Source organism: Balaenoptera acutorostrata, chromosome 6, assembly GCF_949987535.1.
Source record: "Balaenoptera acutorostrata chromosome 6, mBalAcu1.1, whole genome shotgun sequence".
Taxonomy (NCBI): Eukaryota; Metazoa; Chordata; class Mammalia; order Artiodactyla; family Balaenopteridae; genus Balaenoptera; species Balaenoptera acutorostrata.
In genome coordinates, this window is record NC_080069.1 from 100,987,981 (window position 1) to 101,013,907 (window position 25,927).

Genomic DNA, 25,927 nt, shown 5'->3' on the forward strand with positions numbered 1-25,927 from the left:
CTCACGGGCCTAGTTGCTCCGCGGCATGTGGGATCTTCCCAGACCAGGGCTCGAACCCGTGTCCCCTGCATTAGCAGGCAGATTCTCAACCACTGTGCCACCAGGGAAGCCCAGGAGAGCATTTCTGAGGTACAGTTTTGGGGAGAAGACAAGAGAGGCAGGATAGAGAGCTGATTTTTGTTCCTACTGATTAGACCTGAATTTTCATGGGACCCATCATATTGTTTTCTTGCTAAGATCTGGCTGAGGTGATATGGGCATTAGGCTGTGGAAGTACTGAAGAGGAGAAGAGTGGAGATGCTTATTGAGTGTAAGAAGCCCTGGCCAACTTGAGGGCACCAGGTAGCTGGCCTGATTGAGGAGAAGGATGGGGGAGGTGGTATTTTAACTTCTGCTGAGGTCTAACTTCATGACTTCTCGTTCTACTAAGAAATCATTTAGAAAAGTGCTACTCATTTATTCATTCAAAAGTAATTTGTTCAGAAATAATGTTTGAGTAGGTAGTGTGAACCCAGCAGTGTGTTTGGTGCTGTGGCTAATTCATCTTTTCCCTTAAGGAGTCAATAATAACAGGATGTGCAGGTATTAGGGTAGCATAAGGAGAGGAAGGGAGTAATGGGGATGGAAGGCTTCCCAGAGGAGGCCGACTTGAGCTGAGTTTTGGCTGACTTGGTGTTGGGTAGATGAGGGTTGAGGGTGGGGGAGTGGTCCAGACAAGTGAATTAGTTCATTCCAAGGCAGGGATGTTTCACAGAAGCCTGTGACACAGCATGGCTTATTCAGGCAACTGTGAGTACTTCAGCATTGCCTAGTGACAGGACATGGATGTGGAATGAAATAAAGGGGAGGGATTTTGATTAAGTTTGATAGGGAGTTTGGACATTAAGTTACAGGAGGTCAGTCATTAAAGGTTCTGATGATGCAAGATTGATTGGTGGAGAGGGAAGAGACAAGACAGGGTGATCTGGTAGGAGGTTACTACAGGAATCCATGTGAGAGATAAAGAAGGTGGGTGTGGGACTAGAAAAGGGAAAAATGCAGGAAAATTTTGATTCTCAATGAGGATAGGAGTACATTTTTTGGAATTATGAGAAACTTTTTTGGAATATGTGTGCATGGTTCCCCTCCTGCCCTAGCTAGTTTGAGAAATACCAGTTTAGAAAGTGAAATAAATAGGCTTTGGGTATGTAAGTGAAGAAGAAAGTTTAGTAGAACTCTAGCCAGAAGCTCAGGTGGTGGAAATAAAGATGTCAGTATCTGAGAGGGAAGGTGGGGAAGTGCTGGTCTGTAAGGCGTGGGTGATGAGTTCCTTCTTGGATTTGTTTAAGGGCCATATGGGATCAGCAAGTAAAGCAGGTGAGTAGAAGGGGCTGAAGCTCAGGAGAGGCCAGAGCTGTGGACTGGGAGTCATTGGCATGTGGGGAATCTTTACAATCTTGGGATTAGATGTGCTTGCTCAGGGAGCAGGTATGGTGCTGGATCTAGGGCCCAGGGTGGGACTCCGGGGCATCCAGCTTTGAGGATAGTCATAGAGGTAGTAACCAACACATCTTTGCATGGGAAAGTGCTCTGGGCCTGGCTCATCCCACCGACTTTTTCATAAGAAGTCTAATAGAGTAAATCAAAGGAGAGGGAGTCCAAGTCAGGGTCTTAGGTCTTAGAAATGTATTTGTCAGTACAAAAAGTCACTCTGTGGAGTGGTGAATAGATATTTTTCTTCTAGCCCAGGTGTCCACAGACTTGTTCTGTAAAGAACTGGATAGTAATTGTTTTCCGCTTTCAGGCCATATGGTCTGTGTTGCAGCTACTCAACTCTGCTGATGTAGTGTGAAAGCACTTAAGATAGTACATAAAGAAATGGGTATGGCTGTGTTCCAATACAAGTTTATTTGTAAAAGCAAATGCAGGCTGTAGTTTGCTGATTCCTGCTGTAACTCCACCACTTACCATCTGATCCCACTGGAAAAGTTGTCTTGCTTCGCTCCTTGACCCTTTATCTCTCTGTGGAAACTTTCGGATAGAAACCCAGGGGTGTGCACCAGGATAGGCACTACTATTTGTATACAGCAGCAAGGTATGCTTTGGGATGCTACAATACTTGGATGTGCCCAAGCAGAGCAGACAGGAAACGGTCATGCTGACCCATAATTTATAGAAATTATAAACAGCTCTGCTTCGTCAGAATCAGCATCAGTTGTAGGAGGGGAATATTGGGTCCTGGATCTGGCCGATGCTTTCAGGGGCATCTCTGTAGTACCTCTTACAGGTGGATGCCAGATCCTACCTTCAGGAACAGAAGGCTGCATTATATCAGCAACTGACTATATTTTATGCAAGATCAGCATTATAATTTAGAAAGAAGCCCAGCCTGGAAGGCAGAAGCCCTGTGTTCTAATTTTGGCCTCTGTCACTAGGGGGTGTCAGTCTCTGTGAGGGCTTGAATTCCATAATCATGGTCTCCTCCAACACTAGCAGGGAGGTTGGATACATTGAGTGGATTGAACACTTACGATCGGAATTTTATTCCCAGCTCTTGTCTTCTTGAGATTTATGTTTTGTTATCTGTGGACATACTGCATAGATTCTTCATGTTTCATTCTCCTTGTAAAGTGGGGATGGATTGCTGACTGTCATCAAGGGAATTTATATACAATGGCAGTAAAGCTCTTTCCAAAATAAGGGCATTTCAGAGTCTTCAAAGTCACTTCAGTATATAATATGGAACATAGGTTTTTAAAATATTGACTGCTGGTCAATCTATTGAGAGGCCTCAGAGGACCCAACTTATGAAGAATAGCTATGAAACTGCTTTTATTTTATTTAGCTTATTGGTTGTCTTGCATATTCTCACTCACTTGTTCTCTAGGCAAGTTCATCACTGTTGGCTGGGGCAGGAAGGAGACGCAGTTCCATGGATCAGAAGGCAGGCAAGCCGCCTTTCAGCTGCAAATGGTAAGGTTGGTCTGATGGATAAAGAACCTTCTTTGGAACAAATAGAAGTTCTGCTGCCCACCAGGAGCTCTTAGGTGTCCAGGTGTTACCAAAAGTGGGGTCCGGCTGCTCGCCGCTCTGAAGCCAATAAAGAGGCAAGGATGGTGGAAAGGAAAGTTTGCTTTATTCCGCTGGATGCCAGCAACTGGTGGGTGGGAGGGTTGGGGGCGGGGCGATTTTTGTCCAAAGGACGACTCCGCTCCCTGACAGCCAGTGGGCAAGAGCTTTAAAGGCCGAGGGGGGGTCTACATGCAGAAACAGTACAGTCAGCTCTGACAGTCGTCTTGAAATTGGTCACGCGGTGGTCTGACCAGCATCATCTTGATTATTATGTACAGTTAGTCTTTACTTCCAGGGTCGGTTTGTTCCCATTTCTTTGAGGCCAGTTCTCGGATTTGTGGCAGCCTATGTCATGGCCACAGTCTGGTCATCATGTAGTTAACTTCTTCCACTTGGTGGCGGTTTCATAAGACAGCTCACAGGATATGGCTCAGAATATTATCTGTAGCCCTTGAGGAAGCAAAAAGGTCCTTGACTGTGCTTAATGCCTAAACTATTATTATTTAGTCATGTTGGACTGTTTTCCTTTGTTTCTGCATTTTCTCACTTCTCTTATTAAACTTACTGTTTGGCTAAAGTTTTTCTGCAGACAAAAGGCAGGGTGAGGACATGGGGTGGGGGGGGCCCCATTGGGTCCTGCTCTGTTTCACCGGTAGAGGGCGGTAATGGACAGATCTGCTCTAGTAAAACAAGCTGTTTGGAGACCTTAGGGAATGAGTCATCCTAGAAAGATCCTTTTTTCTTTTTATTGCCAAGTTGTTTTGTTATTTTTTTCACATAGAGAATAATTATCACCAATATTCATTTAAAAAAATAACTCACCACAGACAGAAATGAAACACTCTGTATCCCTTCCTGATACCCTCCCCCTTCCTCCCCAGAAGGAGCCGCTGCCCTGCGTTCACTGTTGATCATTCACATGCATGTTTTTATACTTTTCCTACATATGTATATATTAGTCTTTTTTTTTCCTGATTTCTCTTCCTGGATGAAACTCTATGTTTTCCTTCTTTCTGGATACATTTTGAAGCTATAGCTACAGGATTTATTGATAATAGATGAGATGTAGGGTAAGAGAGAGAGAGAGGAATTGAGGATAATCCCCAGATGTGGGCCTGAGCAAATGGAAGTACTTTGTCTATATTATATGTGGAGATTTCCCTGAGCTGACCTTCTAGGATAGATGAAATCATACACTGCCTGCCGTTACATTTTCCATCCTTAATTTATTTCTGGCTACGTTCCGTGTAACTCATGTTGTCTCCTAACCCTTCACTAGAGGAAGTTTGTGTATACCACAGGGCAGTTTCATTGAGAATAAATCTTGTTAGGCTGCTGTGTATTCCCTACTGTGCAACTTGTGGCACTAGCACCATTCTGACTTAGCCTGTCACTGGAATGTGATGATGGATGCTCAGGTGGTCATTTGTCCCCAGCCCCACAGAATTGGCTTCTGTCTTCAAGGCTTTCGGGACTGAGCTGCAAGTGACACTGGAAACCTTTCTTCTTTCGCTGCTGCAGAATGCGGAGCTTGTCCATGTTTTCATCACTGCTGCTGGCTTTAACTCCTCTGGCTCTTCCCTGTCCACATTCCTCTCATCTTCTTAACTCTTCTGTGCAGCATTGCGAAATTTACTCAGTGAATAAAACTCTACCCTCTTAAATTTAGACAAACATTAATTTCCTTATATAGTTACCTGATAGATTCCTCAGCTCGTTATTTTTAATATCTAGATCTGTAACTCTTTTTCCCTGTTGCTATGCTTGGAGGCCACTTTTTAATGTCCAGAGAAAGATTTTGTTTTGTTTGGTTTTAAGTTCTTTTCTCTTGATTTCTGGGTCTAAGGGCCCTTCTGGAAGGGTTCCTGAGGATTCTGTGAAACTCGATTTCTAGATAGCTTAAACCTTATATAAAAGATTTAACCTTAATAGCCTGAGGCTTGTTTGATTCTGGGCCATATAAGGCCACCAGTAACATTTGTGTTTTTTCCTCTCTTTAGCACGAGTCTGCTTTGCCCTGGGATGACCATAGACCACAAGTTACCTGGCGTGGTGATGGACAGTTTTTTGCTGTGAGTGTTGTTTGCTCAGAGACAGGTATGGAAATAAATTTTTCTTCCTTTTGCTTTGAGGGTTTTCTTTCATTACACCCATGAGGTAACGATGTACTGCTTTAGGTGTTAGATGAATATAGAGCTAAGAATCAGAAGAGTTATTTGAGGCTAGTTGTCCCAACCTCCTACCTGTTGGATACGAATTTTTAACAAGATTCATCTAATTGGCTTTGTGAAACCATGACAGTTTTTGTTAATAAGGAAGGTGTTAGGAAGTTCAGACTTGACAACATTTATCACAGTGCTTTAAGTTTTGCCGTTGTTGTTTTTCTCCCTCTATCTACTACACAGGGGCTCGAAAGGTCAGAGTGTGGAGCCGGGAGTTTGCTTTACAGTCAACCAGTGAGCCTGTGGCAGGACTGGGACCTGCTCTGGCTTGGAAGTGAGTGGGAGAAGAAACCTTGTAACTTCTTCCCAGAGAATTTCTTGGTACTAGGGTGGGAGTGGTGGTACCTATTGAATGTAGGTGTTTATAAAACACAAAGAGATAATTACTTTTTCTCATTTGGCTGTAAGCCTGTATCTTTCTTTTTTAGTTCCCTGAAGTCTGAATGTGGTTTGAATAGTAGATTCTGAGCTTCACAGACCTTATCATTCCAAGGCCCACACATTTTGTAGGTTATAGGTGGGGCCTACATGAAGCCACTGTGTAAAACAGAAAGTGGTGCTTCGAAGGGAAGTTGCAGTCTGTGAATTTCTGTGGGGCAGCAGAGCTTTGGTGAAAACTAGGAAAAGGGCTTCCTTTCTCTGCACAAACTCCCACACTAAGGGGACCTGATTGCTGAGGAACACGTGGGCTGGATTTGGGCCCAATTCACCTGTTGGCCTAGTACCCTTTTGCAGGTCACAACCTGCTTATGATACATGGCTGTCCTGATTATAGATAGAAGGAATATTTTCTGCCTCAGCAGCATCTGTCATAGGCAAAACCTAGGTCTCTAGGTTTTAGACATCTGTTTCCCACCAGTATTTGAGTGGTATTTGGATGACAGAAAAGAGAGAAATGTATTTGAATTAAAACTCTAGAGACAAATATAAACAAGATGGGGCGATCAAGGTGTTTTCAGTAGATTGAGAAGTCTTTAAAAATACCTACCTGAGCATGTAATATTGCTGAAGTCATATAATTGAAAGAGAAATAGTTTATGGTTTTGTAGGACATTATACTGGGAATGGTTTAAATAATTTATTGGTTCTTTTAAAAAGTCACCCAAGTGCAGTCTAAATCTGTGAGTCTTTGTGGGCGAATAGAGCCCTTGTGCAAATCAGGAAAAGGCACTCTGTCCTCTGGGCAGATATAGTCCCACACTAGGGTGACTGCTTGCCAGGAAACATGGGATTTAAAACTTTCTTGGATGGAGGCTTTTTGTTTTTGCTGAAAAAATTGTTTCTCTGAATTTCATCTTGTTCTTAGCCAGCTGGATGAGCTTTTGGATGCTCTAACACTCTGGGTTTGCTTTAAGGCCCTCAGGCAGTTTGATTGCATCTACGCAGGATAAACCCAATCAGCAGGATGTTGTGTTTTTTGAGAAAAATGGACTTCTCCATGGACATTTTACACTTCCTTTCCTCAAAGATGAGGTTAAGGTAGGTGCCTGAGTTGTTTTACCATCAAATTTAGAGGACTTTCCACAGCTATAGAGAAGAAGATTTGTATTTGATATGGGTATGTAAATAGAAGCCCCAGAGTAGACAGTAATAAAAATAGTGGCTTCCTATGACTGAATTTTTTTTTATAAACCAAATTGTTTTTCCTAAGGGGATTTTGTAGAGAAGAAATAGCATTCCTTCCTCACCCTAGATAAAACACAGAAAGGAAATAGAAATACCAGTTTTTATTGTTTATTTTGACAAAAGCATAATTCTTCCAGTGATAAAGATACTTGCCATTTTTAACATTTAAACCTTAAGGAGGTTGTGTACCATTTGGAACTTCGCTGGAGCGGAAACAAATCATGGTAATTTTTAATTATGTAAAAATTTAAATATATTAAAAGTTGAGAGAAGAGTTTAATGAACTCCCATGTACCTATTACTTACTTTCAACAGATATGTACCAGCATTTTGCAGAATTATTTTCATCTATTCTTCACTCCCTGGCGCACACACACACACACACTTTGTAAAAATTTCCTAGGGTTTTAATTTTAAAAATCATATTTTCAATATTCATTTCTCTAACAGTTGAGAACATTTTTCTTTATATAACCACAATTCCATTATCATACCTTACAAAATTAGTAATAATTCCTTAATATTATCTAATACCTAGTCCATATTCAAATATTCTTGATTGTCTAAAAATGTCACCTTCATTTGGTTAAGTATTTAAACATAATGCATTTTTTTGAAGTCCTCTACATATGATGACTGAGATTTGTTTAATAACTCCATAGGTTAGTAATTTACAGCTCGGGATCAACTCAAGTGTGGGATTATTTGACTTGTGACTTGGGAATTTAGCTATCATAAAGATTTTGAGGTAAATACGTAAAGGCCAGTGACAGGTCTTTTTTTCCCTACTAGGTTAATGACCTTCTCTGGAATGCAGATTCCACTGTGCTTGCAGTTTGGCTGGAAGACCTTCAGAGGGAAGAAAATTCCACTCTAAAAACCTATGGTAAGACAGCTCTAGTATCTCAGCCTTCTGCCCCATAAAATGTAATTGAAAGTAGTAGGCCATGGAGTTTCCTTTATCCCTTTCACTTAGTCTTGTAATGGAATCAAAGATAACTGAGGTGGGTAGGTAGAGATGAGGGAGTGGTTAGCTTTTGATGGGATGGATTTCAGTTATGTATCAGGCAGGGTCTCTAGAGAAATAGAATCAGGGTAAGCTGGCTGGTTGGAAACAGTGAAGAGTTGATGTTGCAATCTTGAGTCCAAAATCTGTGGGACAGGCCCACAGTCTGGAAACTCGGACAAGATTCTCTGTTACAGTCTTGAGGCAAAATTCCGTTTTCTCTGGGAGGCCTTAGTTTTTGCTCTTAAGGCACTATGAACTCTTTGGATGAGATCTATCCACATTATGGAGGATAGTCTGCTGTACTTAAAGTCATCTGATTATAAAGGTTAATCACATCCACAGAATACCTGCCCAGCAACATCTAGACTAGTGTTTGATCAAACAACTAGACACCATAGCCTAGCCAAGTTGACATGTAAACTAACCATCACAAGTCATCAGTGCTTTCTCTTCATGGTACCACTGTAGCAAATCAAAATGCTAGCCAAAGGAATACTGTGGAAGTGAAAGAGAAATGAGATTAGATATAAGTAAGAATCTTCTGTAGCTTTTAAATTGCAAATCAAATTGTAAATATGTATTTTTCAGTGTATATGTAATATGTGAAAGCATTAGAAAATAAAGATGGGAAGAAGAAAAGTTCTTCTGTAATTCTGTCACTCAGTAATAATCACTATTTAAAGTTTCTTGTCTTCCAGATTTTATGTATACATCTCAGTATAGCTATGATCTCATTTTTGTTAAATATGTAGGTATGATACCTGCAGTTTTGTAACTTGCTTTTACAGTGTGTCACAAACTATTTCCATTTCAGGTATCTATCTGTGTCATTTTAAATTGCTGTATATTCATTTATGCTACAGTTTATTAAATCTTATGTTGTTAGACATTTAAAGTTTTGTAATTTTTCACTGTCATCAATAGCAGTGCACTGAACATTTTTTTCATAAATCTTTTCATTTGCTTGATTATTTTCTTTCAAACTTTTTAATCAATAGAACTTTAACTGAAATGTTATTGAGAAGCTCATTCATTCGTTTATTCATTCAACACAATAGTTCTCAACCCTGGCTGCACCTTTAGGGAAAAAAAAAAATGCTACCAATGTCTTATTTCAGAGTTGCTCTCAGTGTGTTATAATGGGAACTATACATCAGTATTAAATTTAAAAAAAAAGGTTCCAGGTGACTTTTTTTGGTAAACACTGACATTTATTTATTTATTTAATTTTAATTTTTTTTAAATTTATTTATTTTTGGCTGTGTTGGGTCTTCGTTGCTGTGCGCGGACTGTCTCTAGTTGCGGCGAGTGGGGGCTACTCTTCCTTGTGCTGCGCGGGCTTCTCATTGCGGTGGCTTCTCTTGTTGTGGAGCACGGGCTCTAGGCGCACAGGCTTCAGTAGTTGTGGCGCATGGGCTCAGTAGTTGTGGCTTGCAGGCCCTAGAGCACAGGCTCAGTAGTTGTGGCGCACGGGCTTAGTTGCTCCACGGCATGTGGGATCTTCCCAGACTAGGGCTCGAACCCATGTCCCCTGCATTGGCAGGCGGATTCTTAACCACTGCGCCACCAGGGAAGTCCCCAGGTGATTTTTTAATGTGTAGCCAGAGTTGAGAACCACTGATTAACCAGGTGTTAACGGCTGGCCCTGTGATATGCTCAGGATAAAAGTGTAGCTGCAAGAACAGCCACAACGTCTGTCCTCACAGAGCATGAGCATGTAGTCTAACTTAACCCAGAGCTAGGTCAAAGTATTGTAGTAGCCTTGTTCGAGAACTAGGTTGGATTTGCTGTGATTGCTGAGTTAAGAATTAGTGATCAGGGAGATGTTTAAAGAAAAGAAATTCCGTAATATAATTAAAATTTTCATCTATGTGTGTCATCTGTTTAACAGAGGTTGGCTTTGACATGATTAGGTCTTTTTTTTCTAGCTTTATTGAGATATAATTGACATGTAACGTGTACATTCAGGAGCTACAATGTGATGATTTGATACATGCATGCACTGTGAAATGTTTACCACAATAAGGTTGATAAACTCATCCTTCACTTCACATAATTACCATTTTTGTCGTTCTGGTGAGAACTTTTTTTTGGCTGCATTGGGTCTTCGTTGCTGCGCGCGGGCTTTCTCTAGTTGCGGCGAGCAGGAGCTACTCTTCCTTGTGGTGCACGGGCTTCTCATTGCGGTGGCTTCTCTTGTTGCGGAGCACAGGCTCTAGAGCGCAGGCTCAGTAGCTGTGGCGCACGGGCTTAGTTGCTCCACTTGCCTCCATGCAAGCTTCAGTAGTTGTGGCACGCAGTCTCAGTAGTTGTGGCTCGTGGGCTCTAGAGCGCAGGCTCAGTAGTTGTGGCGCACGGGCTTAGTTGCTCCGCAGCATGTGGGATCTTCCCAGACCAGGGCTGGAACCCGTGTCCCCTGCATTGGCAGGCGGATTCTTAACCACTGCACCACCAGGGAAGCCCGGTGAGAACATTTTAAATCTACTCTTGTAGCAACTTTCAAGTATACAATACAGTATTGTTAACTGTAGTCACCATGCTATACATTAGATCTCTGGAACTTATAACTGAAGGTTTGTACTCTTTGACCAACTTCTTCCTATTTCCTGCGCTCTACAGGTTTTGGTCTTGTTCTTTTAAGGGTAATTGCATGCTAATCTCCCTTGGACATAACTGCATGCAAAACACCTGGAAGAAAATAATAAGCATCTTAAGCGTAATACAACATAGTGATGCTAGTCTAGTGCTCTTGGATTGGGTGTTTTAATACTTTTAATCTAATTGCCAAATTTCTTCTTTCTAAGTCTTCATGAAAAAAAAACAACTCACTAAAGCACTGTCCTATGGTAGGAGCCTTCCATCATCATGATCATAAAGTTTGAAGGTAGAGGCAGAAATGAACACACGTGCTTCTGACCTTATTGATGCTTAATATTTTATCCTCCTGAAAAACTATACTTTAACAATTGTTGTTAATATTATTATCTTAATGAAGAGGCTGAGCAGAAAGGGTCATTTGAAAAAGAAAAGGGTGTCCTCATCCCTCTCTAGCAAGTGGTATGAAGTCTGGTCCTCTGGCCCCTGCCTCTGATGGCCTTCTTTTCATTTTCCCCTGCAGTTCAGCTCTGGACTGTTGGAAACTATCACTGGTATCTCAAGCAAAGCCTGCCCTTCAGCACCTGTGGGAAGAGCAAGATTGTGTCTCTGATGTGGGACCCGGTGACCCTATACCGGCTGCATGTTCTTTGTCAAGGCTGGCATTACCTCTGCTATGACTGGCACTGGACGACTGACCGGAGCTCAGGAGAGAATTTAAGTGACATGGCAAATGTAGCTGTTGTTGATGGAAGTAAGGAGCTGGAAAGTGTGTCCGTGGGCCTGCAAGGGGCCTGAGCCAGGAGCCTGCAGATGTGGTAGTTTGACTAAAACTGCAGGATGTTTACTTGATTGATTATTCTGGTTGTTTGGTTTGTTTTTACTTGTTTTGGTTTCGATTGGATGGGAACGCCCTTAGGTGAGGCATGTACTCCCCTGAGAACCATAGTCTCTCCTCTCCCCCTGCCTCCCTCAACTCCCTTTTCTACTACAGCCATGGCCTTTACACATTTACTTGTCTGGGCTTTGAAGACATTGACATTTCTGACCCTGGGTGGAGAGGAAGACAACAGTAGGCTTCTGGCATTGGTGTGTCAGCCTTGTCTTTGTGCCCTGACATAGGATTACGTTGACCCTCACACCACTCCATTGTGTTGCTTTGTTTTTTGGTATATATTTAATATATATATATAATTTGCTTGCTAATTATATACCTTTCCAGTATCTTCAGTTTAAGTCACAGACATTTGCCTAGTACTCAGATTGGATTGGTGTTTTTTAATTAGGTTGAGGGTTTTTGTTTAGTGAAGGGAAAGAAACTAGGGAAAGTCAGTCTTTCCCGAATAGACAGTTTATTTATTGCTGATGACCTAAAGGAAAACTTGCTTCTAAGATTGTAACATGAGTTGATGTACTAATTTATGTTCTATGTAGTGATCATAATACTGATTTTACAATCATATGTTCTATATAGAGGACTTAAGCACATATGCCTTATTACCAGATCCATGCACAGGGAAGTGCTTTAAGGATTTTGGTTTATTCTGGCTTGGTTGCAGGCCCAGGTTTAAAGCTAGAACTCTGACCTTTTGGCCTGCTTGCCCTAGTCCCTGGCACCTGAAACTCCAAGCCCCGAGATGGACTGCTATAGGCCTGGAGGTGACAATAGCCAGATATAGACAGAGCTCTGACACTTACTTTCCTCCTCTACACTGTATTTAAGCTTATTCATGATAAAAACACCAACAATTACTTTTAAGAATCGCTGTATATTTTCTACCACCATTATTAGTTAGTGGTACTGTGCTGTTCAGATGCCTTGTTTTACAAATTGAACATCCATGTGTCTCATCCTCTTTCTCTCTCGCATGCAGACAGGGTATTGGTGACAGTCTTCCGGCAGAGTGTGGTTCCACCTCCCATGTGCACCTACCGACTGCTGCTCCCGCACCCTGTAAATCAAATCATGTTCTCGGCACACCCTAAAAAGAGCAATGACCTCGCTGTCCTAGATGCCAGTAACCAGATTTCTGTTTATAAATGTGGTATGTTCAGAAACTGTTATCAGGATGTTCTGAATCAAATCTCCTACACAAAAGCAAATTATAGTTTGGTGTTGCTTTAGCTCTAGGGCTTCCAAAATTTTCGAAGGTTATAATTAATATCATTCTTACTGTGATGTTTAATTGACTTGCAGGGTTTTTTGTGTGTTTGTGGGAGGGGTTCAATCCTACTCTGGCTAATAAGAACAATTCTTTTTGCTTTATTGAATTTGAAGGGTTAGTTATTTAAGAATAATTCTCAACCCTAGAAAGAACGTAGTATCTCATTACGTCCTTAACATTGCCATTGCACATATTTTCAGTTGATCTCACAGCTTTCCTAGGAGCTGTGTCAGAGGTGGAGTTTTTCTGTTTTATAGATGAGGGAACAGCATGCCGGAGGGTTTGCAGTCTGCTTGAGCAAGAAAGGACAAAGACCTCTACTTAGGTGTTTTAATGTCTAATCTAGTTGTCCTTCCACAGTCCCATTGCTGTCAGTTTCTAGTTGCTTTCCTGATGTACTTGAAGAACCTGAAATTTGTGAATTCTATGGTTGTATCGTAAGTTCCACTGTCACATGGCAGTGGTAGCCTTGTTTTCAAATAAGTTTTGAATTCTCAGCCTGAAAGGTAGGCAGAAATTTAATTTAAGAAAGAGGTTGAGATGTGGTTATTTTCTAGATTGCTTTATTTGTAAAGCGGATTACCTTCTAGAACCCATTAAATGCAGAACCCCATGTCCTTAGTATCAGGAAAAATGTTTGTAGTTTACTATGATAGTATTTGCATTTTTTTTTCCCTAGGTGATAGTCCAAGCGTAGACTCTACGGTGAAGCTGGGAGCCGTGGGTGGAAATGGATTTAACATTTCTCTTAGAACACCTCATCTGGACAAGAGATACACGTAGGTTGTTCTTAGTTGCCTTGGACCTCTGGGCACGGAGGCAGCCAGCATTTAGTCCTCAATTCAGCCAGCTGTTATTATCTTATCCTGTGCCTGTTGCTCAGTGGAACAAGAAGTAGATACAACACCTGGGCCCTGGTTTTTCAGCCTGGTTGGAGAAGTCAGTTACCTATATATCTGAATATCATATATGCTGATGGGTGGCAATGGAGCATAAGTCTTAGGCTGACTTAGAACCCATTCCTCCAACATCCGTGGGGGGATTTTCAACAGGGAAAATCCCATGGGAAAGATGGAGATGCAGATGGTAGAGCAGAGTGCATTTACTTACCCAAATGAGGATACGTACATTGTTAATGTGCGGCTGACCTAATGCAGTCTCTAGTTTGTCTCATCCTACAATGCAGAACTTTTGGTTGCTGTGTTTTGAGGCTCTCAAGTTGGAAATCAGAATACATTTTCCTATTGAAACAGTACTACAAACAGTTGGATATAATTGAATACCTCAGGTGCACTGTAGGCATTGTAAAATGACCCAGAAGCCAAATTATTAATTATAAGTCCATTTCTGTGAGAACCCAGAATTTGATTCTCTTCTATTTAATAAGCCCATGTTCTTAACTAATGCAGTACTTTGTCTCCTGGGAGCATTTATTTCTAAATTAATGGGACTAATGAGCAAATAACTGAATATAACAAATAATATGTTTCTTAAATGCCAATATATGCAATATATTTAATAAATGAATATATTTCCTACCTGTGTATGATTTGGGAGCTGTCTATATAATGCTTAGTAGTTTTTCAAAGAGCATGTACATGGATTATTTCATTTCACAGACTTGAAAGTTTAGAGGGCAGATTTAAGGCAAACTAGAAAGCATGAGGCAATTGAGAGTATAGTTTCATTTTTTTAAAAATTGTGAGAAGGATAGCTCTAAGTCATTTAGAGAAGATTTCATGAAGGGCATAAATAACTTACCTTGAACCTTGAAAAAGAGATAGGTTTAGGATTGCCAAAGAAGGATTGAGAATGTTGGGTGTGGTGGGCAGAAGAGTGTCAGTGAGAACCCGAGGCAGGAATGCTCCTGCGTGGGGCTGAATGCAGTGAAGAGACTGAGTCCAGGGAGAGCTGGTTGAGTAGGAAGATCAGACTAGTGACTCAGCTTCTTCAGTGGGTGCTGAGGATCTGCTGCTTGAGCTGAAAGGCAGGAAGGAGCCATTGTGAGTTCCTGCGTGAAGTAGTAAAAACAGGCCCTCCTCCAGTGTCTAAATGCTACAGGAGGAAGGCATTAGCGGCAAAGAAGTCATCTCCCAAACTAATTAGTCATTTTGATATGAGATGCTTAGGAAAGGATCCATTCAACTGAGACCTAAATATCTGCTGGAGCCTGGTTTGAATGCTGGTAAATGGTAACAGTGGAAGACTGCTGGGGTTTATTAGTGTAGGGTCTGGGGCAGTCAGTTTTTCTTGTGTAGTCAGTTTCTTGAAATGTTCTCTTCAAATCTAAAGATCTCAGAGTATAAGATACTTAATTTTAAATACTAGAAAAACATATTCTTAAGCCAGCCAAACATTATTTTTGGATTTTCTAGTATTGGGCATTACCTCAGGTTTTGTCCCTCCAAATAATTAGTAGTTGACTATATATAAAGTGGTTCATTCTTCATTCAGGAAAATCTCGGTGATGTTAAAGTTTTATTCATGTTTTGAAAATTCTTCGATGTTTAAAACAGAATTCAGTTTGAGAACAGTGAAGATGAAGAAGTAAACCCACTGAAGCTCAGCCTTCTCACCTGGGTTCAGGAAGACATTTTCCTGGCTGTGAGCCACAGTCAGTCCAGCCCACAGTCCGTCATTCACCATCTGACTGTGGCCCCTTCTGAGACGGACGATGAGCAGGGGCAGCTCAATATCAGGTAAGCCAGCAATTCGCTGTATTCCACGTGTTAATAAGCAGATAGAATTAGGCTTCTTTTATGAGCATGGGACTTTTTTTTTTTTTTACTTCCACTGAGCAGCGTTGAGGGGCAGTGGCTTCCTTTTTAGACATACTTAGCAAGAGGGTTAAGTCTAGTTTTTAGTCATGTCAAAGTATAGACTAAAATACATCAAGAAGTGGTGAAAAATACCACAAATGCCAATAAGATGAGGCAAAACATTTTTAAGGTGTGTTAAAAATTTTCATGTAGCTTATATTCCATCAGAGTAATTATTAGCCTATGAGAATTAGCCACTCTAATTACCCTTGTTAGTTATTAAAATCGATTATGAGATCTATATATATGCACTTCATTTTGATATAGTGACTTCAGAATACTTCTTCCGGCCTCCTATACATTTTGTTTGGCACTTGATTGCATTTATTACTAGAAAGCCTCTTCTGTTTTTCTTTGCTAAAATTTCATAGCTCCCTGGCCCTGAGTTTCATTTTGATTCCTGACTGCATCTTTGTCACGTAACAGGTTTCATTAATGAAAGTTGTTTTCTGTATCGCAAGCCCTATTGTGCACCGCATAGCGTTGTGTGGACAGCTCCGAGAAGTCCTCAGGTTTCCAGTGTCAAAACTCGGCACCTTAGGCGTACATTGATAGTAATCCCCAGATTCACATGTAATTAAAGTTCTGTTGGTTAGCTTTAAATTCTGAAAACCTTTGTTGCAAAATTAGGAACCTTTCTTTATTGTATACATGAAGCATATTCCAAATGCAGTCATTAACTTCTAATCTTTGAATGATAAGGCTTCATATTTTTTAAAAAATATTTATTTATTTATGATTTATTTTGGCTGCGCCAGGTCTTTTTTAATTTTTTTTTTTTAACTTTGGGTTTATTTATTTATTTATTTTTGCGGCTGTGTTGGGTCTTCGTTTCTGTGTGAGGGCTTTCTCTAGTTGCGGCAAGTGGGGGCCATTATTCATCGCGGTGCGCAGGCCTCTCACTATCGCGGCCTCTCTTGTTGCGGAGCGCAGGCTCCAGACGCGCAGGCTCAGTAATTGTGGCTCACGGGCCCAGTTGCTCCGCGGTATGTGGGATCTTCCCAGACCAGGGCTCGAACCCGTATCCTCTGCATTGGCAGGCAGATTCTCAACCACTGCGCCACCAGGGAAGCCCTGCGCCAGGTCTTAGTTGCGGCACGCAGGATCTTTTTTAGTTGTGGCATGCGGGATCTAGTTCCCCACGAGGGATCGAACCTGGGCTCCCTGCATTGGGAGCGCGGAGTCTTAACCGCTGGCCCACCAGGGAAGTCCCAATAATGCTTCATATTTTAAAAGGTTTTGTGAATACGTCTGGATGCAGAATATGTTCTAGCTGCATGCAGACTTAACAGGGGCTTCCTTTGGAAAACAGAGCAATTTACATTAGAAATGCCTAAATTATGCATGTTTCTACTACTTCAGATTTGAAATTTTTTATCATTATCTTGTAAAAGGTAAATGCCATCATCTCATTTGCTGTAAAGGAAGTGAGAAGTCATTTAAAATATATTTCTGCTGCTTTGACTTTTGTTTCTCAAAAAAGACTACTTTGTTCATGCAAAATGTTAATGTCTTTGACGAATATATAGTCCCCCAATCAGCTTATAGCTTACATTTACTATAGCTTGTGCTTTGTAAAAGGTAGTCTTTTAAGTGCTTTTCCTGTATTAACTCACTTATTTCTCACAACACCTCTCTGAAGTATGTAGTTTTTTTTTGTTTTATTTTTAATTATGCTATTCTGCATAGCTTTTTTTTTTTTAATTTATTTATTTTATTTTTGGCTGTGTTGGGTCTTCATTTCTGTGCGAGGGCTTTCTCTAGTTGTGGCAAGTGGGGGCCACTCTTCATCGCGGTGTGCGGGCCTCTCACTATCGCGGCCTCTCTTGTTGTGGAGCACAGGCTCCAGATGCGCAGGCTCAGTAGCTGTGGCTCACGGGCCTAGTTGCTCCGCGGCATGTGGGATCCTCCCAGACCAGGGCTCGAACCCGCGTCCCCCGCATTAGCAGGCAGACTCTCAACCACTGCGCCACCAGGGAAGCCCTGAAGTATGTACTGTTGGTGCCCTCATTTTACAGCTGAGACAGCTGAGGCACAGAGCAGTTTAAGTAACTTGCCTGAGATAACGCAGGTGGAGCCAGGATCCAGTCCCAGGCGTTGCACCTCCAGAGTCTATTCCCTTAACCTCTCAGATAACTTATCCTCCCCAAATTTGTGGCATTTTGGGGTTTTTTGTAGATTTGTTTAAAACTCTTTGAATAAATGTTAGCATTGGCACCATTTGCTTTTGTCGTACCTCTTCCACTTCCTTTAAGACATGTCTACTCTTGGTTCATTGACTCAGGAAAAAATATAATGGCAATAACAGATTCCCCTTTTCCCATTAAGGGAGACCCACAGATTTCTATGAATGAATATAATAGCAGTATAGGTATTAAGTGTGCTCACTTTCCTACAGATTCACTGCTTTATTTAATGCAGTAAATTGAAATAAGTTGCAATAAGTTATATAAAGTTGCTGCCAGAGTAGGAGTGATGACTTCACAATGTAGACACCTACTTATTGACATTGTGGAGAATAATGTCATGTGACAGGTAATTGCTTTACCTGGGCTTGCACTTGCAATAGTTTATCTATTAGTGTATATATACATATGTGTGTGCATTTATTATGTTTATGTTATATTGAAATAGGCAGCGCAGCACCAAAGGAAAATTGCTTCTTTTTCTGTTTTGCAAAATCAATGATATGTCACTACTTTTGAGAAAAAGTCTGTTCACGCCTTCTTCACTTCCTTTTTTTTTTTTTTACTCTTGTCAGTTCATCTGTGACAGTGGATGGGGTCATAATCAGTCTGTGTTGCAACTCCAAGACCAAGTCAGTAGCACTGCAGTTGGCTGGTGGTCAGATACTTAAGTACCTTTGGGGTGAGTATCAAAATGTTAGGAAAGCATGTTTATGACTTACGTAGATATTTAATTCTTGAGCACGTATACTTGTATCTTATCAGTGTTGCGGTGATTATTAGGTCTTTTAACTACCCTGAAAAACCCTCATCTATAGAGTGGAATTAGCAGGTGTGTTCTCCCTGTATTTTCTCTTGTAATGAACTGGAGTACTTTACTGAGTTTCCAAAACACATTTGGAAAGTGATTTGAATTGCATGTTAAGTATTTTAGCAAGTATTAATGTAACAGGTTTTTTTTTGCAAAGAGCAGATAAGCTCTTGGTAAACCTTATCTGCCAATCCTGCAGAATCACCCTCTCTGGCTGTTGAACCATGGAAGAACCCTGGTGGATTTCCTGTTCGATTTCCTTATCCGTGCACACAGACCGAACTGGCCATGGTTGGAGGAGAGGTAAGTAAACACAAGGCAGAAAAACTTACACTTAGAGCAGTGACCCAGGAACTGATAGCATTAAGTAGAAGGAGTGTGTGCTTTGGAGGTGGACCTGAGTGTCCACTCAATCTCAAGGCAACAATGAGAAGTTACTCACTCTCAACAATGAGAAGTTTCCTGAGCCTCAGCCTCTAAATCTCTGAAATGGGATTAAGAGATTGCATGTAGTAGTTAGTTGGTTCCTTTCCTTGGAAGTATAAATTCAAAAATAGAAAAATGCAATTGGCAGACTTTTATCCCCATTTGTGCAAAACATTCAAAGTTAGTTTTATAAGTAACTTTTGGGGACAACAGAAATGTAATCTTAAAACTAGTATTCAGTAGGTTATCATTCATCAAATATTAGAATGCCTATAATTGTGGCAGGGGGTAGGATACAGTGGTTACAAAACCAAACAGCTGACTAATTCCTGCCCTTCTGGAATTTTTAATCTATCAATACGGGTATGGCTGTCCCTTCTGATAGGAGAATGAAGTAAATGAGCAGGGTGTAATGGTAGAGAATAGAGAAGTGTTTGAGGCTAGTTAGAGGATGGTAGCTGTGAGGATGAGGAGACCAACTTGTGGTGGTCTGGGAAAGCCTCTAGGAGGTGGTGGTGTATGTGCTGAGATGTGAAGAAAAAGAAAGCTCTATCTCTGAGAAAGGGGGAGTCTTCCAGGGAGGAGGAACTATCCATACTGTGAGCTTAGAAGAGCTCAGCTTATTCAAGGAACCTAATGGAAGCAATGGCTAGACCTTAGTGATAGGCCATGGGAAAGAGTGTGGCTTTGCTCATTTAACATAGATTGGAAATTGATGATTTTAATCAGGGAGTAGTGTGATGTGCTTCATGGTTTGAAAGGTTATTCTGGCTGCCCAGTAGAGAGCAGGTTGAAAGGGAGGAGAGTGGAAGTGGCTGTGAGTGGAAGCAGTGAGGGGCCAAAAGGTGATACGTTTGAGACATGCGTAGGAGATAGAAACGGCAGGGCTTGCTGATGCACTGGATGGCGTCATAGCACACCTTGCACTGGACCAGCCACATCTTAGGCATCTTCAGTCCCCATTACAAGGACCTAGATGTGAAATCATAGGGCAATGGAACCATGTAATAGAAAAGTTCGGTTTAACTAGTTTGGTTAGAATTGTTTGTAATTTCATATTTTATTTCTTTGCAGGAATGTGTCCTTGGTCTGACTGATAGATGTCGCTTTTTCATCAGTGACACTGAGGTATCAAGGCTTGTTCTGACACTGGATCTTTTTCAGTCTTGGCTCCAAGTAATACAGCTAACTCTCCCCTTTGCCTCCCTGACCTTTTGTAGGTTGCTTCAAATATCACATCATTTGCAGTATATGATGAGTTTTTATTGTTGACGACTCATTCCCATACTTGCCAGTGTTTTTGCCTTAGAGATGCGTCATTGAAAAGTAAGTTTTCAGTGTATAAAATAGAAAATAGTCCCTGTTCTAATATCATTTGTCCTTTGAAATCTTGATGACTTAAGATTGTTGTATACTTTGGCTTTTTATCATGGAGTCCTAGACTGGAGAAAACTTTTCAAGTTCATTTACTTAGCCCCTAATCTCAACATGATATCTCAGTTGAATCACTCCACACCAGTTAGCAAAGAGAGGGGGGTCCTTCCTTAAGCAGCACATCCTAAGGTAAACAAACAATTTTCAGGAAATTTTTTAATATAATATTTTACTTTGAATTACCATGTAGGTACCAAACTGGCAATATGCTCAATCTTCTTTGTAATCTTCCTTTTCTCACTGTGGTAACCCTCCATTGTATAGCTGAAGGACTCCATCTCATGGTTCGTAGGAAATCGGCCGCATTTTTTTCTGTGTTCCATGCCCCCCACCCAGTGTGTATGTGTGCACATGCATACAGTTTTCTTATGGAAAAAAAAGCCCACTTATTTTCTTTGCTTCTATTGATAACTTGGAAACAGGGAATCTTTCACTGATACGATCGTAGCTTTATCAGTACACTAAGAGAGAACAGGCCCAATCCTCCCTGTGTTTTCCATATTAGCTGAGAAGTTGTGTATGGGCATGTGCATGAGGGCTCTGTGAGAGAGCGCAAAATTCTGGGATGAGATTGTTTATCAGAGGGGCTAATGGTCTTGAGGCTGAGTGAGAGAGCAGTGCAGTTTAGTTGTTAATTGCTTCCTTCTACTTTGGATGACATGCAGTTTCAGCTGCAGTTAATGGAGAGTGGCTTGTCCCGACAGTGATTCTTAAGGCTTAGCCTATGGTGTCTTTAGCATTACAGGCAGGTCTGAGCAGCAGCCATGTGTCTAATGGGGAATCTCTGCGGAAGGTGGAGAGGGGTTCACGCATTGTCACTGTTGTGCCCCAGGACACAAAGCTTATATTACAGGTAAGCTGAGTTTTCAGGCTATGTTTCTGATAGTCATTTGACAGTAAATACCAACAGAATTCTTGTGGATTATATTTTAAGCTGTCTTATCATTTGTATTAATTTATTATAAGCCTTTCCTTGCTAAGTTCTCTGTTAGCTTTATACAAAGGAGTGTTAATACAGGCTCTGCCCAGTAAGGCTAAGAGAGAAACTTCTCTTAAAAGTCAAAATAAATTTTGAGCACAACTAAATTTTGCCAAAAGTATGCTCATTTTACAGTGTTGTGTTAGTTCTCTAAGAAGAGTTAGGTAAAGTGGTATATCCTGGGTATTTAATTTTTTTCTACTTAGTTAAAAATGTTATTGATTTGATTTATTTATTTTAAGATGCCAAGGGGAAACTTAGAAGTTGTTCATCATCGAGCCCTGGTTTTAGCTCAAATTCGGAAGTGGTTGGACAAGTAAGTACCATGTATATGATTAGTTAGCCTATTGTTATGACTTATGTGTGAAGATAGCAAGTATTCCATTAAGATTTTTAAAACTTAAAAGTCTTTAAATCTTTCATTACATATATCTTCCATCAGATTCTCAGAGGCTCTCTTTTTTTCACACTTTGATTCTTATATTGTATGGTATAATAGACATTCCTAGCAGAAGGAATCATGAGGCTCATTGTACGAAACAGGGCTTCCTAGCCTAAGGGGAACGATATAGGCTTTAGATGGCCTGTGAACCCAGGGAATTTTTGCACCATCCTGTGTCTATGTGTATTTGTCTGGGCAGAAGGCCCAAGGCTTTCAGCAGACTTATAAAAAGGCCTATGACCCAAAAATGCCTGAGCCACTGTTGTGAAGGAAATGATCCATTGTTTGAATCTCTGAATTTGGGGGAAACTTTATATTGGAAAGATGTTTACTAACATTTTGTTAAAAAAGAAAGTAGCTCTAAGTTCCATAATGATTTTCTTGTGTGCATATGTGTGGATGTAGTCCTCAACCGGCCATGATGACTAAATCACACCTTTTAGGAAGGTAAATGAACCTGGTACCTGATTTTTTTCATTCTATGATTTCAGAGTAGAAATCCAGTAGTAGTTGGGCTATAGTCTTAATTTTAACTGGTTTATATCATTATGAAAATATGCTGAGTCCAGGGAGCTTAGTTTTTGTGAAATGCCCTCTCTGTCCCTTTTCTGTCTCTTCACAGACTAATGTTTAAAGAAGCATTTGAATGCATGAGAAAACTGAGAATTAATCTCAATCTGATTCATGATCATAACCCTAAGGTAACATTCTAAATCTGATATTTATCATAGCTTACCTTAGGTTTGAACTAATATGATCTGAACTAAAATGTTTTATCCTTTTTTTATTCTTTTCTTGGGTAGGTGTTTCTTGAAAATGTGGAAACCTTCATAATACAGATAGATTCTGTAAATCATATTAATTTGTTTTTCACAGAATTGAAGTAAGTATTTTGAATAATTCATGAGTATCATACGCATAATTTTCCCTCTTCTGGTTAAGGAAATCGGACAGGTAAATAGAGGAGAAAAATTACTTTTCAATATATTTTTTTTAATCTCTGTAACTCTTAGATGCCACATGTACTGGATTTTCAGTCTTTTCCCTTTTTAAAACTAAGACTTTAAAAGATGTCATTTAGAATTATTATTTGACTTTAATTTTAGGTGTACATAAAAAACTATTAATTGAAATAAATGGTGTCTTTTTCTGCAATGACTTTTTTCTAACTTTTTAATGAAAAATTTTAAACATACAGAAAAGTTGAGAAAATTGTCCAGTGAGCATCCTGTACCACCACTTAGATTCTACAGTTCATATTTTCCTGTATTTGCTTTATCACTATTTACCATCTGTCCATCCACCATTTTTTTTTTTCCTAATGCACTTTTTTAAAAATTAATTTATTTTTGGCTGCATTGGGTCTTCGTTGCTATGAGCGGGCTTTCTCTAGTTGCAGCGAGCGGGGGCTGCTCTTCGCTGTGGTGCGCAGGCTTCTCATTGCAGTGGCTTCTCTTGTTGCAGAGCACAGGCTCTAGGCGCGCGGGCTTCAGTAGTTGCGGCATGTGGGCTCAGTAGTTGTGGCTCACGGGCTCTAGAGCGTAGGCTCAGAAGTTGTGGTGCACGGGCTTAGTTGCTCCGCGGCATGTGGGATCTTCCCAGACCAGGGCTCAAACCTGCGTCCCCTGCATTGGCAGGCGGATTCTTAACCACTGTGCCACCAAGGAAGTCCCCACCATTCATCTTTACTTTAGACAAATTTCGAGGTAATTATAGGCATTGGTCCACTTTACCTGTCAGTACGTCACCTTGCATAACATTAACTAGAGCATATTCTTTGTGTACAGGGTCCCCCTGCATGTCAAATTTATATATAACGAAATGCATAGATTATAAGTGTACCATTCACTGAGTTTTGACAAATGTATACTTCCATGTAATCTTGACCCCTATCAAGATAGAGAACATTTCCTTCATCTCAGAAAGTTGCCCCAAATCCCTTCTCATTTATTCTTTGTCCCCACCCTCTTGGCAACTGCTTTTTTGAGGTTTTCACTGTAGATCAGTTTTGCCTGTTCAAGAACTTTATATAAATGAATCATATAGTATACTATCTTGAGATTCATCCATGTTTTTGCATGTATCACTAGTTTATTCTTTTTTATTGCTGAGTAGTATGCCATAGTGTAAATATACTGCAGTTTATTTCTTCATTCTCCTGTGGGTGGACACCTGGACTGTACCCAGTTTGGGGCTATATGAATGTAACATCTGTAAACATTAACGTACAAGTCTTCTATGGACATGTTTCCATTTCTCAGCAAGTTTTTCCATTCTTCACCATATGTGAATAGTTTTAGAATTAAACTGTCTTCCAAAAGCCATTTACTATCTCATCAGCACTCCAACATATATGTTAGTAGTTTGATAGCTGGGACATGTGTTCAGTTAGTGACCTCGTAATACACACTTGTTCTTAGGGAAGAAGATGTTACAAAAACCATGTACCCTCCACCAGTTACCAGCACTGTCCAGCTGTCCAGCGATCCTGATGGGAAAAAAGTAGACCTTATCTGCGATGCTATGAGAGCAGCCATGGAGAACATAAATCCTCACAAGTACGTGTGCCGTCGTTAGTTGGCATCTTTTGAGTAACAGAAGTGTGTAGTTGTTTTTCTTCAGCTTGCTCATCTTTCTTATTCTGGTGTACTTCACTTATTACTTCAGGTACTGCCTATCAATACTCACCTCTCATGTGAAAAAAACAACCCCAGAACTGGAAATTGTGCTGCAGAAGGTACACGAGCTTCAAGGTAGAGACATGTTGACAGAGTGTGTGTGTATCGGGGCCTCAACTGACATCGGGTCTTCGGTCTTCTGGAGATCACACAGACCAGGACCAGGGTCACATCACTGATTTAGCGTGTGGCTTTTTGGTCTCCATTTTAAGACCTGGGTCTATTTCTTTGAATGCTGCCCTATAAAGCTTGTACAAAAGAGTTAAAAGAATATATTCATCTGGTGTCCAGTTCCACCAGGAAAACGTATTTGTCTTTTTAGTTATGTTGCTAGGTGTGTGGGTTTTTTCCCCAAATGGTTTTGTTCTGTTTTCTTACACACTGGCAGGAAGTGCTGCACCTGTTCCTGATGCTGTGAGTGCTGAAGAGGCCCTGAAGTATTTGCTGCTTCTTGTAGATGTTAATGAGTTATATGATCATTCTCTTGGGACCTATGACTTTGATTTGGTCCTCATGGTAGCTGAGAAGTCACAGAAGGTATGTGGAGTTCCTACTTAGATATATTTCTCATCTTTGTTTATGCGAACATGGTGGTGTGAAACAGTGCTCCTGACGGTGCAGTGTTTGGTCTGATGTTAAGGCTGTGAGGACAGGCCTCAAGGCAGATCTGTGAGTCTCCAGGGCCCATGCTTCCAAGCTCATTCTCTGTCGCTGTTCTGGGCTTACCAAAGTGTTTTGATTGCTAGGTTGAGCAATTGAAATAAAATTACTGGGTTATTTTTAAGCTTACAGGCATAAGTGTGAACAAATTCTTCTCTTATAAAGGAAATATAATAAATGATTCATATTCCAGTCCAGTTCTATCATGTAGCTTCTTTTTCCAGTGGAAATTGGGAACCTGGAGAATATGCCCATATGTTAAGGGATTTTTACCAAAAGTGGTTTTATGTAGTTTGGTTTTATATGTAATTAATATATTAATACACTACATATTTTAAAAATGATGTAGCTTTTGTTTCATGGCTATAATTATTATATGTTTATTTTTATAAGTAATATAATCACAAGCAATAAAATTATCCTTTAAAAAATTTTTTTTTAAATTTTTAGGATCCCAAAGAATACCTTCCATTTCTAAATACACTTAAGAAAATGGAAACGAATTATCAGCGGTTCACTATAGACAAATATTTGAAACGGTATGAAAAAGCCATTGGCCACCTCAGCAAATGTGGTAAGTGTGAGGGTTAGTATGTTTATTTCTACTTAAAATATTCTTTGGAACTGGGGAGGGTATAAATTGTAATCAAATGTTAGACAGACTGATTTCAATTTCTACACCTGAAAATGTTAACAGTTACATACGTGCACCTTATTTTTATCATATGTTTTGAAAAGCTGAAGGTACAGCAACTGTCTTTGAATGAACGGGAGGAGCGCCATAGCTCAGAAGATAGAGCAGATGCTTTTGAGTCAAGAGTGAT

The 25,927-nt window shown here is 40.4% G+C and overlaps 1 protein-coding gene across 1 annotated transcript in view; it reads left to right on the plus strand.

Moving 5' to 3' along the window:
- Positions 1-25,927, plus strand: part of ELP1 (elongator acetyltransferase complex subunit 1) — a 67,808-nt gene that overhangs the window by 8,816 nt on the left and 33,065 nt on the right. The window contains exons 6-26 of the mRNA XM_057549235.1: positions 2,867-2,952; positions 5,052-5,148; positions 5,457-5,547; positions 6,629-6,752; positions 7,692-7,785; positions 11,027-11,257; positions 12,378-12,548; positions 13,348-13,447; positions 15,185-15,367; positions 18,249-18,355; positions 18,684-18,787; positions 19,985-20,038; positions 20,131-20,236; positions 21,082-21,197; positions 21,566-21,639; positions 22,388-22,466; positions 22,569-22,648; positions 24,186-24,323; positions 24,433-24,518; positions 24,832-24,980; positions 25,554-25,677. Coding sequence (XP_057405218.1) covers positions 2,867-2,952; positions 5,052-5,148; positions 5,457-5,547; positions 6,629-6,752; positions 7,692-7,785; positions 11,027-11,257; positions 12,378-12,548; positions 13,348-13,447; positions 15,185-15,367; positions 18,249-18,355; positions 18,684-18,787; positions 19,985-20,038; positions 20,131-20,236; positions 21,082-21,197; positions 21,566-21,639; positions 22,388-22,466; positions 22,569-22,648; positions 24,186-24,323; positions 24,433-24,518; positions 24,832-24,980; positions 25,554-25,677 — 2,394 coding nt within the window. The remainder of the gene's footprint in view (positions 1-2,866; positions 2,953-5,051; positions 5,149-5,456; positions 5,548-6,628; positions 6,753-7,691; positions 7,786-11,026; positions 11,258-12,377; positions 12,549-13,347; positions 13,448-15,184; positions 15,368-18,248; positions 18,356-18,683; positions 18,788-19,984; positions 20,039-20,130; positions 20,237-21,081; positions 21,198-21,565; positions 21,640-22,387; positions 22,467-22,568; positions 22,649-24,185; positions 24,324-24,432; positions 24,519-24,831; positions 24,981-25,553; positions 25,678-25,927) is intronic.